At 34.5% G+C, this 15,018-nt stretch overlaps 1 protein-coding gene across 1 annotated transcript in view; it reads right to left on the reverse strand.

The window, feature by feature from the left end:
- The window catches only part of LOC143753748 (myomesin-2-like), a 62,085-nt gene that overhangs the window by 12,972 nt on the left and 34,095 nt on the right, over positions 1-15,018 (reverse strand). Inside the window, exons 16-22 of the mRNA XM_077246435.1 lie at positions 12,692-12,813; positions 9,076-9,263; positions 8,822-8,948; positions 6,912-7,090; positions 6,661-6,775; positions 409-571; positions 140-246 (exon numbers count right to left, since the gene is read on the reverse strand). Of these exons, the coding sequence (XP_077102550.1) occupies positions 140-246; positions 409-571; positions 6,661-6,775; positions 6,912-7,090; positions 8,822-8,948; positions 9,076-9,263; positions 12,692-12,813 (1,001 nt within the window). The remainder of the gene's footprint in view (positions 1-139; positions 247-408; positions 572-6,660; positions 6,776-6,911; positions 7,091-8,821; positions 8,949-9,075; positions 9,264-12,691; positions 12,814-15,018) is intronic.

A 15,018-nucleotide genomic window follows, 5' to 3' on the forward strand; every position in this document is an offset into this window, starting at 1 on the left:
TAGTATACCGGCGACATCTGAATCAAATATGATTCAAATCTGTCAATGGAATGTTTTGATAGTGTCTTGTACTCTATATACCTTTGAGGGAGGGTATTAATAATGAAGCTCATGGTCATTATATATTAAGAAGCCTCACCTTCTGCTGAGATCTTGTAGCTGGCCGAGGCACCATCAGTATGTGTAACAGAAACAGAGAATGTGCCCAAATCCTCTTTGTCTGGGTTCTTAAAAAACAAAGTTGAGCTAAAGAAACAATGAGGAAACATTAGTGTCTGTTCATTGGGACAACACAAGGAAAACAAAATAGAATTAAATATGCACAGACTGTGGCATTGCATATGCTTTGAGCTAATATGTATCTAGACCAGATCAAGTTAGGACACATTGAGCGTGTGTTGTGCTTACTTGCTGCCTGATGTCTTGATGATGATGCCCTTAGAGAAGTCAGTTATTTCTTGGTAGGACTTCTTCCATACAAACTTTGATGTCTCTGTCATTTGGCAGCTCTCAAAAGAGAGATAAATGTCACCTGATTCCTCATCGACGCCACACTTGATTTCCTGGGTGCCTTCAAAATAACAAAAGCACAGAAGAATTTGCACACAAGTAGACAAGTACTACTAAACAAATACCGTAGGATATGCTGAAGTTATGGTTGGAACACAGTGTGATTATTATCAATGCTGTTCCATAGGAATGATTTGAAACGTCGAGGACACAATATTAAATTGATCAGTTTTCTAATAATAAGTAAACTTTGATATTAAATTAATACATTTATTAATATATTTATGTATTAATAATAATAATATAATCTAAACGTAATTTAATGCTATTTTGCTCCTCTGAAGCTTTAAAATGGACAACAAATGTCACATATAAAACACATCCGCTGATGGCATTTCACATCACTGACGTCAAATGCCATTTGCTCCAATGTGTCTCGAAACCAAATGTTAAACCTGATGCAGCACCATATATTTGATTTTCAGTAAAAACCAGCTTACATTTTGGTCTGTTTGTCACACAGAGGTATAGTGTGGATTCAGAAGAAGATATATATATATATATATATATATATATATATACAATGTACAGTATCATTAAAATGGTACTTATGACAGCACAATATTTACAGCAAAATATTTTATGTATATATGAGACTTTGTGTACTCAAGTACACAAAGCCTCATATATATATATATATATATATATAAAATATTGTGCACAGGTCGTATGTAACATTTTAATGATATGTTACTGGTGTTTTTGTCATTTTGTGGTTTTACAAACCAGTTCTAATTCACTTTCATTCATATTCAGGGAATTTAAAATTTTCCACATTAAAATTTTTTTTTTTTTAAAGAATAAGTTTAAAGTTGCAGTCTGTATTTTTCCTCTTTTTCGCCATCTCTGTTCGAAATCTGCAATTGCCGTTATTCATGGAATTATCAACTTTACGTGGGTTGTGCCTCGGCACGGCACAGCGCGGATGAATCCAATGTTTTGAGGAGAATGTGAGGCTGTCAGTCACCGCGCCGGTGAGGATACTTTTGGAAGTATGACCAACATAAGAATTTTCAATAGAAAATGTCATCTGAACAAGTAACATCCACTTTTGTTCTGACCAACTAAGAGGAAAAAGGCATTGCAAGAAATCGCGCTGATTAAATCTAATGATCTCTTATCATATCACGTCAAACCGTGCAAATTATACTTTGTTCTCAAATTGTTAATGTTAACAACATCAGCATTGAGTGACTACATTTAATGCCCTTGCAATATTTATCCTTGTTTTGGCATGGGCCCGGTCGCAGTCTCTTTTTTTCTGTAGCCACTCAGGAGTCCGAAGTCTTTTGCGTTTTACAACAGGTGAATCTACAGTTGTCACTAGTGATTGTCGTTTGAACCTTTCTGGATCCGCCATCAAATTAATAAGATTAATTATATCAAGTGCTGTGAGAAAAGGCTATAAATCTCCACCTCCAACACCATCACACGCAATATAGCCTACTAGCCGAGACACCTTCTTTATGTGTACAGATGTGACGTAATGATGCAAAGACATGCTCGAATTTCCCGCGGAAATCCAACAGTACCAAAAAACATTATTACAAGCTTACCATTTTGATTCGATCTTAGGCAAGCAGATAGTTTTGAACACTGGCTGGTTATGTACTTGCTAAAAAAATATATTTTGGATAATTTTTAACCCAAAAAAGTTAATTAATATTACCTTAAATAGCTATTTATACCTAATTTATTGCATCAAAAAATCGTTTTTTTTTTCTTTGTCTAAATAAATGTATTTAGGTCATCAAGTCACCTTTATTTATTTTATTACAGATTGTTTCAAAGCAGCTTTACAGTGGTAACTAGAAAATGATGCATTTCGGCTGTTGTTCAGCTAAAGTCAGTTTAGTGTTGATTCAGATCCCTTATGTGGATTCAGTGAAGTAAAATTATATTTTTGACTCGAACAAAAGCAGTTCCTTTAGATGCTACCATTTTTAGGTATCATTTTATCATTTTTCTCAGTGTAGTGGTATCTAAAAGCATAATAAAATTTGTAAAAAATAATAATAGTAATTAATGAACATGTAACAGGTGTGCAGAAGTTTGTCAATGATGGGTGTTCAAGTGCAGAAATCTGTGGAGATTGATTATGACCAATCAGCCCAAGCAGGGCTTTCCTTCTTAGTTGTACTGTAGAACATCTCACACAACATCACACACATACTTTCTATAGACACACGAATCCACAGTGCCCTCTACTGGCTGATGCCATTTTTATCAGCCACAAACCTTTCGGGCTACTCTGAATGAATCATCTTGGATCATCCCGTGGCAGCTTTCTGCTTATCTGTGAATGTGCAGGCAGCTGCTCCCCAAGACACTCGAGAACACCTCCCATGGTGCAATCCACACTGCCCTGAACAGCTCTCTCTCAGCCCCACTGTGAACTCCTCCCATTTCTTCAAAAATAAAAAATAAATCTTCTTTAGAATTCACAGATAGTCTGCTATTCTGGATGGCTGTGTAAGTTGTTTAGGTTTAAAATGTCAAACTGACAACTGAATGCGACTTCCTGGTCTTACTGTGCACAATTCATCAGTGCACAAAATAAAACAAAAATCATGAAAATAAATACCAATACCATCACTGTAATAACAACTTCTCAAATCCATCCATCCATCCTCGAAACTGCTTGTCTTATGTAGGATAGCAGGGATGCTGGAGCTTATCTCAGCATCTCGGGCCAAAGGCAGCAAAACACCCTGGATGGATGACCTCCTCTAAAAATGACTTTCCTCTTTTTTTTCTGATGTCGCCAAGCCAATGAGGTCTATAGAGTTTCTGAGGAAGGCTATCCGTTCATCAACTGACGCAAAACCCTCAGAAGTGTGTGAACTGAAATCTGCCATCTTTTCTCATAGACACTTAGTTCTGGGAAATAGACATTCTGAGCCAATCACCTGAGTCATCATAACTAATCCCTGATAACTCTGATAACATAAATTAATGTCCTATTCAGTGTGTGTGTGTGTGTGTGTGTGTGTGTGTGTGTGTGTGTGTGTGTGTGTGTGTGTGTGTGTGTGTGTGTCTGTGTGTGTGTGTGTGTGTGTGAAGCATAACTATTACTATAACTATAACTACATAACTATTTTTAATATTTTTGAAAGAAATCTCTTATGATCATCAAGCCTGCATTTATTTGATCAAAAATACAGGAAAAAACAGCAATATTGTTAAATATTATTACAATTTAAAGTCCCCTTTTAATGTTGTTTAAATGTCGATGTGGTGTTTTTAATATGCTTTAAGACAAACCATGTGTACATTTCTAAGTCAACACCATTGCTGACTATTTTCTCTTTAAAACTCCAGTGAATTTAAGACAGTCTCAAAAACGCGGTTTGAAATCGCTGGTGTTTCTGAAGTCACAAACTTCCTTGTAACCAATCACGTCAACGTGTGATCGTCAACAAGTGGATCTCTGAGCTGGTGCGAGGGAGTGGAGGCGGGGCTAATTTGCATATTCATAGCACCGCAAATACTAAATGGTCAAGGTTGTAGAGTTACATTCAAGCTATCTTAAGGCATGAATAAATGTTTTTCTTTCATGGAAAAATGCTTAAAAATGTCATTTTGGTGATCAAAGATGAGTTTTAATGAATAAAAGTATTGTACAGGGTATTATTATTATTATTGTATTGTATTGAACTATTTTAATATATATTTATATTTCAATTTATTTCTGTGATGCAAAGCTGATTTTTTTTTTTTATCAGCCATCACTCCAGTCTTCAGTGTCACATGATCCTTTAAAAATCATTCTAATATACTGATTTATTATCAAGGTTGGAAAAAGTTGTGCTGTTTGATATTTTTTTATACCTGTGATACTTTTTTCAGGATTCTTTGATGAATAAAAAGTTTTTAAAAAAGAACATAATTTATTTAAAATAGAAATCCTTTGTAACAATATACACTACAGTTCAAAAGTTTGGGGTCATTTTTTTCTTTCTGTTTTTGAAAGAAATTAATACTTTTATTCACCAACTTGCAAGGATGTATTAAACTGATAAAAAGTGATTATAAAAAATTATATTGTTAGAAAAGATTTCTATTTTGAATAAATGCTGTTCTTTTTTTAACTTTTTATTCATCAATGAATCCTGAAAAAAATATAAATAAATAAAATAAAAAATATATAATATATAAGTTCCCTTTCAAGGGAACTCGAGCTGCGTTTGAGACGCGATGGGAACGCGTCTCAAACGCAGCGTCTCGTTCACTATCAGGGATCCAGGGTTACATACGTAAACTGAGACGTTCCCTTTCAAGGGAACTCGAGCTGCGTTTGAGACGCGTTCCCATCGCGTCTCAAACGCAGCGTCTCGTTCCCTATCAGGGAACCAGGGTTACATACGTAACCTGAGACGTTTTGTTACTACTATAATTTTGTCAGAATACACTTTTAACTTTTCAAAAGCCGTCAATGGAGAAAAACAGTAGAAAAACTTGTTGGGCCATGCAGTTAAAATCTTGACCCCTTCCAACCACCCGGTGATATCAATAAATCACAACCAATCTATATTTTTTTCTTGTTAAAGATCCTGTTTCATATGTAAATTCATCACATTATGGAAGTAAAATGGGTTGCAAGCATTTCATGTTGACAAAGTCCCCTTAAGGCAGTGGTTCACCCTATTTAACAGCTGGAATATCATTTTCATTAGTTTCCCAGGGAAATGTGATGTGAGCCACGTGAATAGAATAAAAAAAATGAGTGTTGAACAAATATATTAAAATATTCCAACTTTATTTAGGTAGCTTATCACAAACAGTAGCCAATCATCAAACAAGAATCATTATTGTTATTAATATTATTATTACGTCTGTTAAGAGTGTTTTTGGATGCTAAACACTAAGTTGCTTTCACAGGTCCAACAGCTGTGCTAAAGAAAGATGACAGAAAAACTGAAGGAAAAGAGTAGTTGCTATGGCAACAATACCTCCTCTCGTCTAGTCGCACTGGTGTAAATTGGTAGGTTTTAGAATGTTGCAGACCACATTCTTTTGCAAGTAGTCACTGTAAACGGTCACTCGCCTTAAACAAAACCCCTTTCACAAATATTGCTTCCAGCACCCAAAATGTTCTCTCATTGAGAAATGCTGCCTTAAAGGGACAGTTCACCCAACAATTCTAATTATGTCATAATTTACTCACCCTGATATTATTTAGACATAAGACTTTGGTTAAAGCTGCAGTCGTAGGGGTCGTAACTTTTTTTGTGTTCAAAATGTACAAAATTTATATAATAAGTGAGTACAACATGAATCCATTTTCCAAGCCGTGTTTTTGTCTTATCCTGAATCAATACAGTACACCTATAATACGTCTTTATACTTGTACTATTTTAGACTGGTTCGGGTCGTACCACTGCGGAGTAGCCCAGTACCTGCGTGAGTCGTCATGGACATAAACAGAGAGAAGTAGCTCTGTCTACAATGTTCTTCAACAAGACGAGTGCAGTTCTGTTTTTTAACCACTATAGAGCGCCAAAAGTTACAAACTGCATGTAACCAAAAATTAGAAGACTATTAACAATAGTAATAAAGGAGTCATTAAACAATTCGTTAAGAATTGAGCAATTTAAGACTTTGGAATCCCATGAAGGTAAGTAAATGATGAAAGAATTTTTATTTTTGGGTGAATTAACCAAAATTAAAAAGGCAAGACATTTTTCAGTGTCCGTTTGCGTAATGGGCAGCTAAATCCAGCATAAATCCAGGATTTCCTATCTACTATTTTGACAAACAATTTATGTAATTGTTTTTCGAAATTATATTTAATTTACAAATTACATTTATTGTCTCATATATTGTGATTCTTAAGCTCAGAATAACTGCAAAAAAAATGCATGCTAGTTTTTTTTTCGCATACAAGTTCTAGAGTAAACAAACTAAATGATTTGTCCCTTTAAATTGAAAATGGGACATTTATTCTTTCAGCAGACACATACAGCATCACAATGCATCAATCAAAGAAGCAACTGGCTCTGTAAGGCAGAACCACATTGATTTTTTTCCCCCCATTCAGATATGTATGTCTATGCCTTAAACAGTGTCTGCTCTACATTACATGTTTACCTGGCAGTGCCTTGACACACACAGGGTCAGAGGGGGTTGAAGCCATGCCGATGCCCTTGATATTCTCGGCCAGTACGCGGAACACATAAGATTCGCCTGTCTCTAGACCCTTGACCTGTAAACATTGAAACCGTACATTTGATCAAGGAACAGAGAAGTGCACAGATTTTCATATTTCTATGTCTGGCATTCTAAAAGAATAGTACAGAAAATATGAGAATATGAGCTTGTCGGCACTCAAAAATCAATACCTTGAGATAGCAGTGGTTGACTGAACTTTCGTTGACTTTGCTCCAGGTATCAGAGCCTTTCCTGGATTTCTCAATGAAGTATCCAGTGATGGTACTGACCCCATTGTAGACAGGAGCCTTCCACTCCAACACCAAAGAATCATCCCTTACTTCAGTGAAGGTCAGGTCATAGGCTGGACCTACCAAAGCCAAACACAAGGCAATTAAAGCTCAGATTTTTCATGCTTTCAAACATGTTTGGGTGAATCTCATGAAAACATGTGCACATGACATTTCACCTTAAAATCCAACAAAACTGTGGAATGTGAAATTAATTATGTAAATTTTCATGCAAATCTGTCTACCAAATTCTAATCACTGTAGTAAATAATGGGCGATTTTCTTCTGAGGTTATTATTATTATGTATTTTTGTACACTGATTCTCATTTTATACAGTACATTAAAATAGTGTGATGTATAAATACTATAAAAAAATTATATTCTTAGGGTAAAATATAACATGTTATATTTTGATTATGTTCTCAAAAAGCTTATGTGACGATTGCACACGTCTTTTGAGTTTCTTGCTGGTCTTGACTGTCCAATACACTAATGTCGGAATTGGAGCATTACATAATGCAGGCTGGATTTGAACATGTGTCACTTTGATAAAAACAGCTTTTTTGTGTGAAAACAGCTATTAATCACCTTACTTGGTTCACTTGAAACACAGTAACAAGGATTGAGACATGTACTATTAATACTATTAATCCTTCATTTTTAATGATGGTGATGTAGTCTAGAGGTGACAGGCAGAAACAAACAGAGAGCTATAGAGACCTCCTATTCCCTGTGTAGCCTTAAACAATGGTTTTTAACCACCTAAACAAGACATCTTACTCTAGAGGATCTATATCTCCAATAAAAATACTGTAAATCTTCTGAAAAAAAAAAAGGACTCAAGTAATGTTTGCCAAGATTTGTGGCTTGGTCTCAAGAATGAGTGTTTTGCACACATAAGACTTTTACTTCCTCTAAAGTGTCTTAGGGCAACACATAAAACAAAATGAGCTTAATGGAGATTTGTTTTAGTTTGTTAAAGGAACAGTTCACACAAAGATAAAAATTGCCATAATTAATTCACCATATTCATAATGTTCCAAACATGTATGACTTTCTTTCTTCTGTGGAAAACAAGACTTTTGGAGAATCTTCACATACACAGACCACCATCTGTTCAACGTTACCATGACTCTCAAACTCCAAAGATGGCAAAAAAAAAAAAAAAAATCCCTATAAAAAGGCCATGTGACTTTGACTGCCATACGACAGTTTGTGTGAAGAACAGACCAAATAATTGTTGTCCACTGATCATATTTGCATTCAGATTCTATTTGGTGCATCAGTGTGTTGTCAAAAGGGCATTAATTCTTGAGTGTGCTACTTAAAATATGGTGAATGGACAATAAGATTCCAGAGTTGCAGTGGAGGAAAGATTTTCAGGGACAGAACTCAACAAAAAGGATGACCCGCTGGTCCAGAACCAATGTGAGAGAGTTTCGGACCACTTTGCAGAACTGTCAATTGCTTTTTTGGTCAATTTATTGATCTTGTACAGCCTTTGTTATGCCTTGGTTTCAAAGTTTCAAATTCAGCTGATTCTGCGGTAACATTTTACAATAAGGTCTCATTAGTTGACCTTACTTAATGCTCTAACTAACATTAACTAATAATTAGCAAAATATTTGTTACAGTATTTATTCATATTTTCTGATATTAGATCATGAAAATTCTAAAATATTTGTTAATTTCTCCTTTTGTGTTGCACAGAACAAATAGCAGCATACAGGTTTTGAACGACATGAGGGTGAATAAATAATGACAAAATTTGAACAGTACAATTCAAAACTATGTACACACTTCACATTACCTGGCTCAGGCATGGTCCAAGCCTCACATTTGAAGGACCTGCTTGGGGTTGAGGCACCACCCAATCCAACCAAATTAGCTCCATAGATCCTAAACTGATACACTGACCCAGCTGTCAGACCTCCAACCTTCAGAAGAAACAGTTAATCTTAGTAATTATTTTACAAGGTAATATTATATTACATAATATTATTAGAAATCCATCAGTATAAGCTGATGTAACAACATGCACAGGATGCTGCAATAAATAGACACCTTGTGCAGGCTTTCCTTAATGGGTGGGATGTTGACCTCCTTCCAAGTCTTCTTGGCCACATTGAATTTGTCAATGTAATAATCAGTGACCTCTGCTCCTCCAGAATGGATGGGCTGCTTCCAGTTGAGAACCATGGATTCCCCGTCACAATACAGAAGAGAGATGTCGTAAGGGGAAGAGGGCAACTCTGTGGAGAAGACAGATTGCTGTAGCCGACGTTCACATTACTCAGTGTCTTCAACAAAGAGGAACATGCGCTGACGTGCAGGCCGCATCTCTGGCTTGTAATATGCAAATTTCAGAGGAAAAGATGTGTCCGGAGATGTAATATAAAATGGTGAAATGCATTTTGTTAAACATTAGTGTTAGCATCAAACTATGGAAATGCGTTTCCATAAGATAATGTCGGGCTTTGTCCATCTAAAACAAACAGCATTTCAGTTATATTCGATTTGGAACACAAGAACAACGTTCAAAGGCATCAAAATGTGAACCATTCAAAAGTTTGGGGACAGTAAGGTTTTTTTTTTAAGAAATTAATACTTTTATTGCTTTTTGATGTAAAGTGATATCTACTTCAAAAAAAAAAAAATATATATATATATATAAATAATAATAATAATAATAATAATATATACTGTATATATATATATATATATATATATATATATATGTATATATATATATATATATATATATATATATATACTGTATATATATATATATATTCTGAAAGAGTCCACAAAAATATTCAGCAGCCCAACTGTTGATAATAAGTAAGGGATAATCCACCGCTAGCTGTGCTTAAAACAATTTTAATGCACGACGTGGAGGCAAAGAATGGCACAACAAGAAGCTTAAAAGGATTAGTTCGCTTCAGAATTAAAATTTCCTGATAATTTACTCACCTCCACGTCATCAAAGATTTTAATTTCTTTATTTCTTCAGTCGAAAAGAAATTAAGGTTTTTTAGGAAAACATTCCTAAACTTTAACGAGAACCAACGGGTTGCAGTTTCAATGCAGCTTCAAAAGGTTCTACACAATCCCAGCCAAGGCATATATATATATATATTTGTGTACTTTTTAACCACAAATGCTCGTCTTGCTCTAGCTGTAATGCACCACACATTATGTAATCACGTTGAAAGGTCAAGCGTGACGTAGGTGAAAGCGAGCGTGCAAAGACTAAGTAAAAAAAAATTAAAAATAAAATAAAAGGTAAAACAACGATGTTGGACGTTTCTGAAGTTGGAGGAGAAAATGAGATGAGTTTTTCGCCCTACCCTACATTTTCTGCCTACGTCGCGAAGCAGCATTGTCAACTAGTTTCTGTGCTTCTGTTTCTGTGTGCACAGAAAAACCACAGTTGTAAACTGTGGTCTTCTTTCAAAAACATTTTTTAAATCTTACCGACCACAAACTTGAACAATGGTGCAAATAGAGAGTATATTAATTAAAAAATGTTTTATTTTTATTAGACTGAAGTATTTTTATCAGTATTGTTTTTGATAATTTAATGATTATTTCTATTTTTTGTCCACCATCAAATTGATTTATCTCAAAGCATTATGGGATTGCATTCTACACAAAAGATTCCATGCTGCCTTACAACTGACCAACATAACTTTGAAAGCAGAATAATCATAATCAACATGGGATGCTTTAAAATGTTTTCTATAAAGTAAGCTCACTAGGCTTTAGAACAGAGCCTTTACACTTTTTGAAAATAATTGTGTGCTATCAAAATGCTACAGAAGGGAGTTCTGAGAGGATTTCAGCACTTTGTGTGGTTTGCTATGATGTTCTGAGTTGTTGCTAGTTGTCACCATTATGTTCTGTTTAGCTTTAGTTTCATTTTCATGGACTCTTATTATGTTCCTCTTTGTTGCCGTCTGCCCATGTTCCTGTTTGCACGTCATTAATCAGTTGTCATGGTGATGCAGTATTCCTAATTAAAGTACACCTGTTCAACTTTTGGGTTCCATCACCCTGTGTATTTAAGTTCCTCCTTTACAATCAGTTGTTGTCTGGTATTGTTTGTGCATCACATGTTGTTATGTTGCTTTCTTGCTATTGGATTACATTTTTTATTAACATTTTGTTTGTGGAAACTAGTTTGAACCTTTTTCATCGTCTTCATCTGAACCTGATCGTGACACTAGGTGGGTTATTTTGTTTGTGGAAACTAGTTTGAACCTTTTTCATCGTCTTCATCTGAACCTGATCGTGACACTAGGTGGGTTGTTTCGCCTGTTTTTTTTTTTTTTTTAACCGCCAGATAGATGATATACTCTCCTCAAGTTATCAATATTGTCCATAACAAAAATGGTATGAGACAAGATATACTACTTCATAGATGCTTGTTTGAAACACTTTGAGAAATACTTTCATCTAATAATTTCATCAAAAGAACTCTATTTTAATTTTTGAACCACTGTTTTGACTGGCTGTTTACTACAGACAGGCCTGCACTCTTAGGACAAAAAGTTTTATCTTTATTTTCATCTTTTGAAGTCTCAGAGTGTGGATGGGTCCCCCTGAGTCCAAACAGAGGATTTCTGTTAGCTAAAGCTAAAGAGTTACAAAGCAAACAGCTCAACAAATCATCCAGATCTGTAAAAATTTTATGGTCTGCTGGCTGTAATCATTTCTACTTGTTGACTAAATGTCCCACAGAGATAGAGAAGGGAAAAAAAACACATTCTGACTTATTTGGTATAAATTATTAAACCAATTTAGAAAATGGTGCGAGGTTTGAGGGGAATAAAAATATTTGTAAAACCTTTTGCATACAACTGTGTACTGGGTGTACTATTTATAGTGTGATGGCTATATATTTCACATTATGAACAATTGTATATCACGGAGACTGTATATAACACACATAATATATGTACTAATACTGTATATAGTAATATAAAATGCTTTTCCATATCTTATTTAGCAAATCAAGCATAATTTACAAAGGAAAGGTATGACTTGATTAAATAATTCATCTGATTATTTTATTTTTATTTGTAACTTGACGGATCCAACCCAAAAGAAAAGATTATGCATAACTAATGAATCATAAGTCTCAAATTGTAAAATAGCCGGCAATAATAAGCAATCTACAGTTACACTTTGTTTACACATGATGTGATTTGTAAAAACTAAATCACTTCCATTATAATTAACAATGTTGTCTACAGTGCATTAATCATGGTGAAAATCACTGTAACACATTCTCTTATGGTTTATTGCTTTAACAAACACTGTAGCAGAATCTACTGGCTGATACATTTCACCGCTGAACTCTACTGTATATTAAAAAACATTTGACGTGTAAAATTAATGTTTTCTTTTGTTAATGTGTGGAAACTTTCCTAAGCACTGCCTATGAATAAAGATAAATATACACCTTTCCAAACCTCATGTAGTCATTAAGTCTGGTGGGCCATTTCTGGTGGGTACCTTATGTACCTTTTGTAATTTACTACACCATGGGCTATCAATAACAAACACCTACTGCTGAGAAACAGCTTTTGAGTGTGTTTGGAAAAGGTTCAAAATAAATTGTAGTTGGCTTCTTGATGGAATGTAAAGGAGATTGGGTCATGAGAGCCAAACTTACTGAGAGCAGCTCTCACAGAAAGAGGAGCCGATTCCTGCGATTCATCGCTGAGGCCCAGCTCGTTGATGGCTTGTACACGGAAGACATACGTCTCACCGGTGGTCAGTCCATGCACAACAAACCTGCAAGAGCACAGTAATGAGGTAGTGAAAGAGGAAGTTTCTATTCCGTTATTTATCCTTTGCAGGGAACAAAATCATCAAAGGAAAAATGTCAGCAACACAAAATCCTGATACAAGCTTTCAGGCATTTCACTTGTTTTTATGTTGTAATGTGCAATCACATTTTGATTTGGTTTAAATTACCATATACACAGTCATGCACTTTAGAGCACTTTCCATGAATCGGATTTTCCCTGGTGTCCCATGACTTATTTAAAAGCATAAGAGGTACAAATGTTAAGTTAGTTAAAACTCTACAAATGTTAGTAAAAGCAAAAAATAAAATGCATGTAAAATATAAAAGTATATTTTAATAAATATCAACGTTAAATTTTGTATCTGTGTGGCACATTTTGTGCTGATCTCAGAACCTTTGGATATAGAGTTCATAGTTTGACAATTTAGCAATTCCTAGGGATACCTTCAGCTTATTAGTGGTGGACATGTTGTCCGATCAGGAATTGAAAGGATTGTGATTAAATCTGAAGCTCTTCACACAAATAGGGTACAAATACATCTGAAATCCAATTCGTACTCTCAAAACAAATTTCAACATTTCATGATAATTAAAATTTCCTAAAAATGAAAAGGACAGAATAAACTAAACTAATTGGTAACACTTTACAATAAGGTCTCATTTGTAGACAATTAGCAATACATTTGTTAGAGTATGTATCAACTTTGTTAATGTTAGTTAATAAAAATCCAGCTGTTCATTGTTTGTTCATGTTAGTTCACAGTGCATTAACTAATGTTAACAGATACAACATTTGATTTTAATAATGTATTAGTAAATGTTGAAATTAACATTCTTTTTTTATTAACACTTGATAAACCTCATAAAAAAGCAACATTTTAAGGAAAAAGCTGAGAAAATCATGGTTTTGTAAAAGACTACTTCTGGATCATATTCAGAATGATGATCAAAACATTGATGGAGTAGATAGCATCAACACCCCCAAAGCTTCACAGTCCTATAGCTCATCCTCAGTCGACATTTCATTCAATATCATTAGGCAGTTTTGATTTATAGAGTTTAATGTTGATGAACACATTATTTTACATGTGCATATGATTGCATATGATATAGCTTGTTTTTATGTACTCTGTCAATTTAAGCAAATAGCTGGAAAAAATAAGAGATCACTGCAATATTAGCAGTTTCTCTGGATTTACTTTTTATATTTATGTATATGTCTTCCAAATTTGAACTAAAAACAACTGTTCGAAATAACAAAACAGATGCCATGTTTTCGACCTCGAATAATGCAAAGAAAACAATTATATATTCATTGTTAAACAACACAATCATAGACAGAAGGTGAACCAACTCCAGGGTAAGGATAGGTGCGCTTTCTTCTTAAAAACACAAAAGAATGTAATGAAATAGTATCAAAGTGAACTGTGCCAGGAGTGGCATAAACTCACTAAACAGGAATGTGTCTTATTGGTAGAGAGCATGCCAAGACACATGAAATCTGTGATAGGAAACGAGGGTTATTACACCAAATATTGATTTTTGAACTTCTGAAGTTAAAACAACTGTATCGTGTTTTTTTTTTAAATGAATATACTGTAAACTTGTTTTCTTTGCATTATTCAAGGTTTGAAAACATTGCATCTGTTTTGTTATTTTGACCAGTTGTCATTTTCTGCAAATAAATGCTCTAATGAAATTTGGAAGAACTGTTGTTAGTAGTTTAAAGAATAAAACAAAAATGTTCAAAGTGGTCTGTTTTTTCCAGAGCTGCTTGGTTACGTTAATTATGAAAAGCTAAAAATTGTTTTGAGAGTTTTTTCCGACCTGGGTTTCAGATGCTTTTGTACTGTATTTGTGTGAAGAGCCTCAAATAATTTCATCACAATCCTATCTCAAAAACTGGAGGATGATCGGACACCAGGCCCATAACTATTAATATGCTAAAGCTATCCCTAGGCTAGGGCTGTAATTTCCCAATAGACTAGTCGATTTATTGGTCGATACATTCTGGCTCGACTAAAATTCATATTGGTCGACTTTTTGCCGCGTTAATTTCATTACATTAATTTCATCACTAATTGCTAATGGGGGTGTTTTCAGAGCACCTCTGTTTCACAGGTAACAGTCTGTCTTCAAAAAAAAAAAACTTGTTTTCACTTTTTTGGATTAGCCCAACCCACTGGAGA

This window comes from Siphateles boraxobius, unplaced genomic scaffold (genome assembly GCF_051911475.1).
Source record: "Siphateles boraxobius isolate OS27281-9 unplaced genomic scaffold, OSU_SipBor_1 104, whole genome shotgun sequence".
NCBI classification, from domain to species: Eukaryota; Metazoa; Chordata; class Actinopteri; order Cypriniformes; family Leuciscidae; genus Siphateles; species Siphateles boraxobius.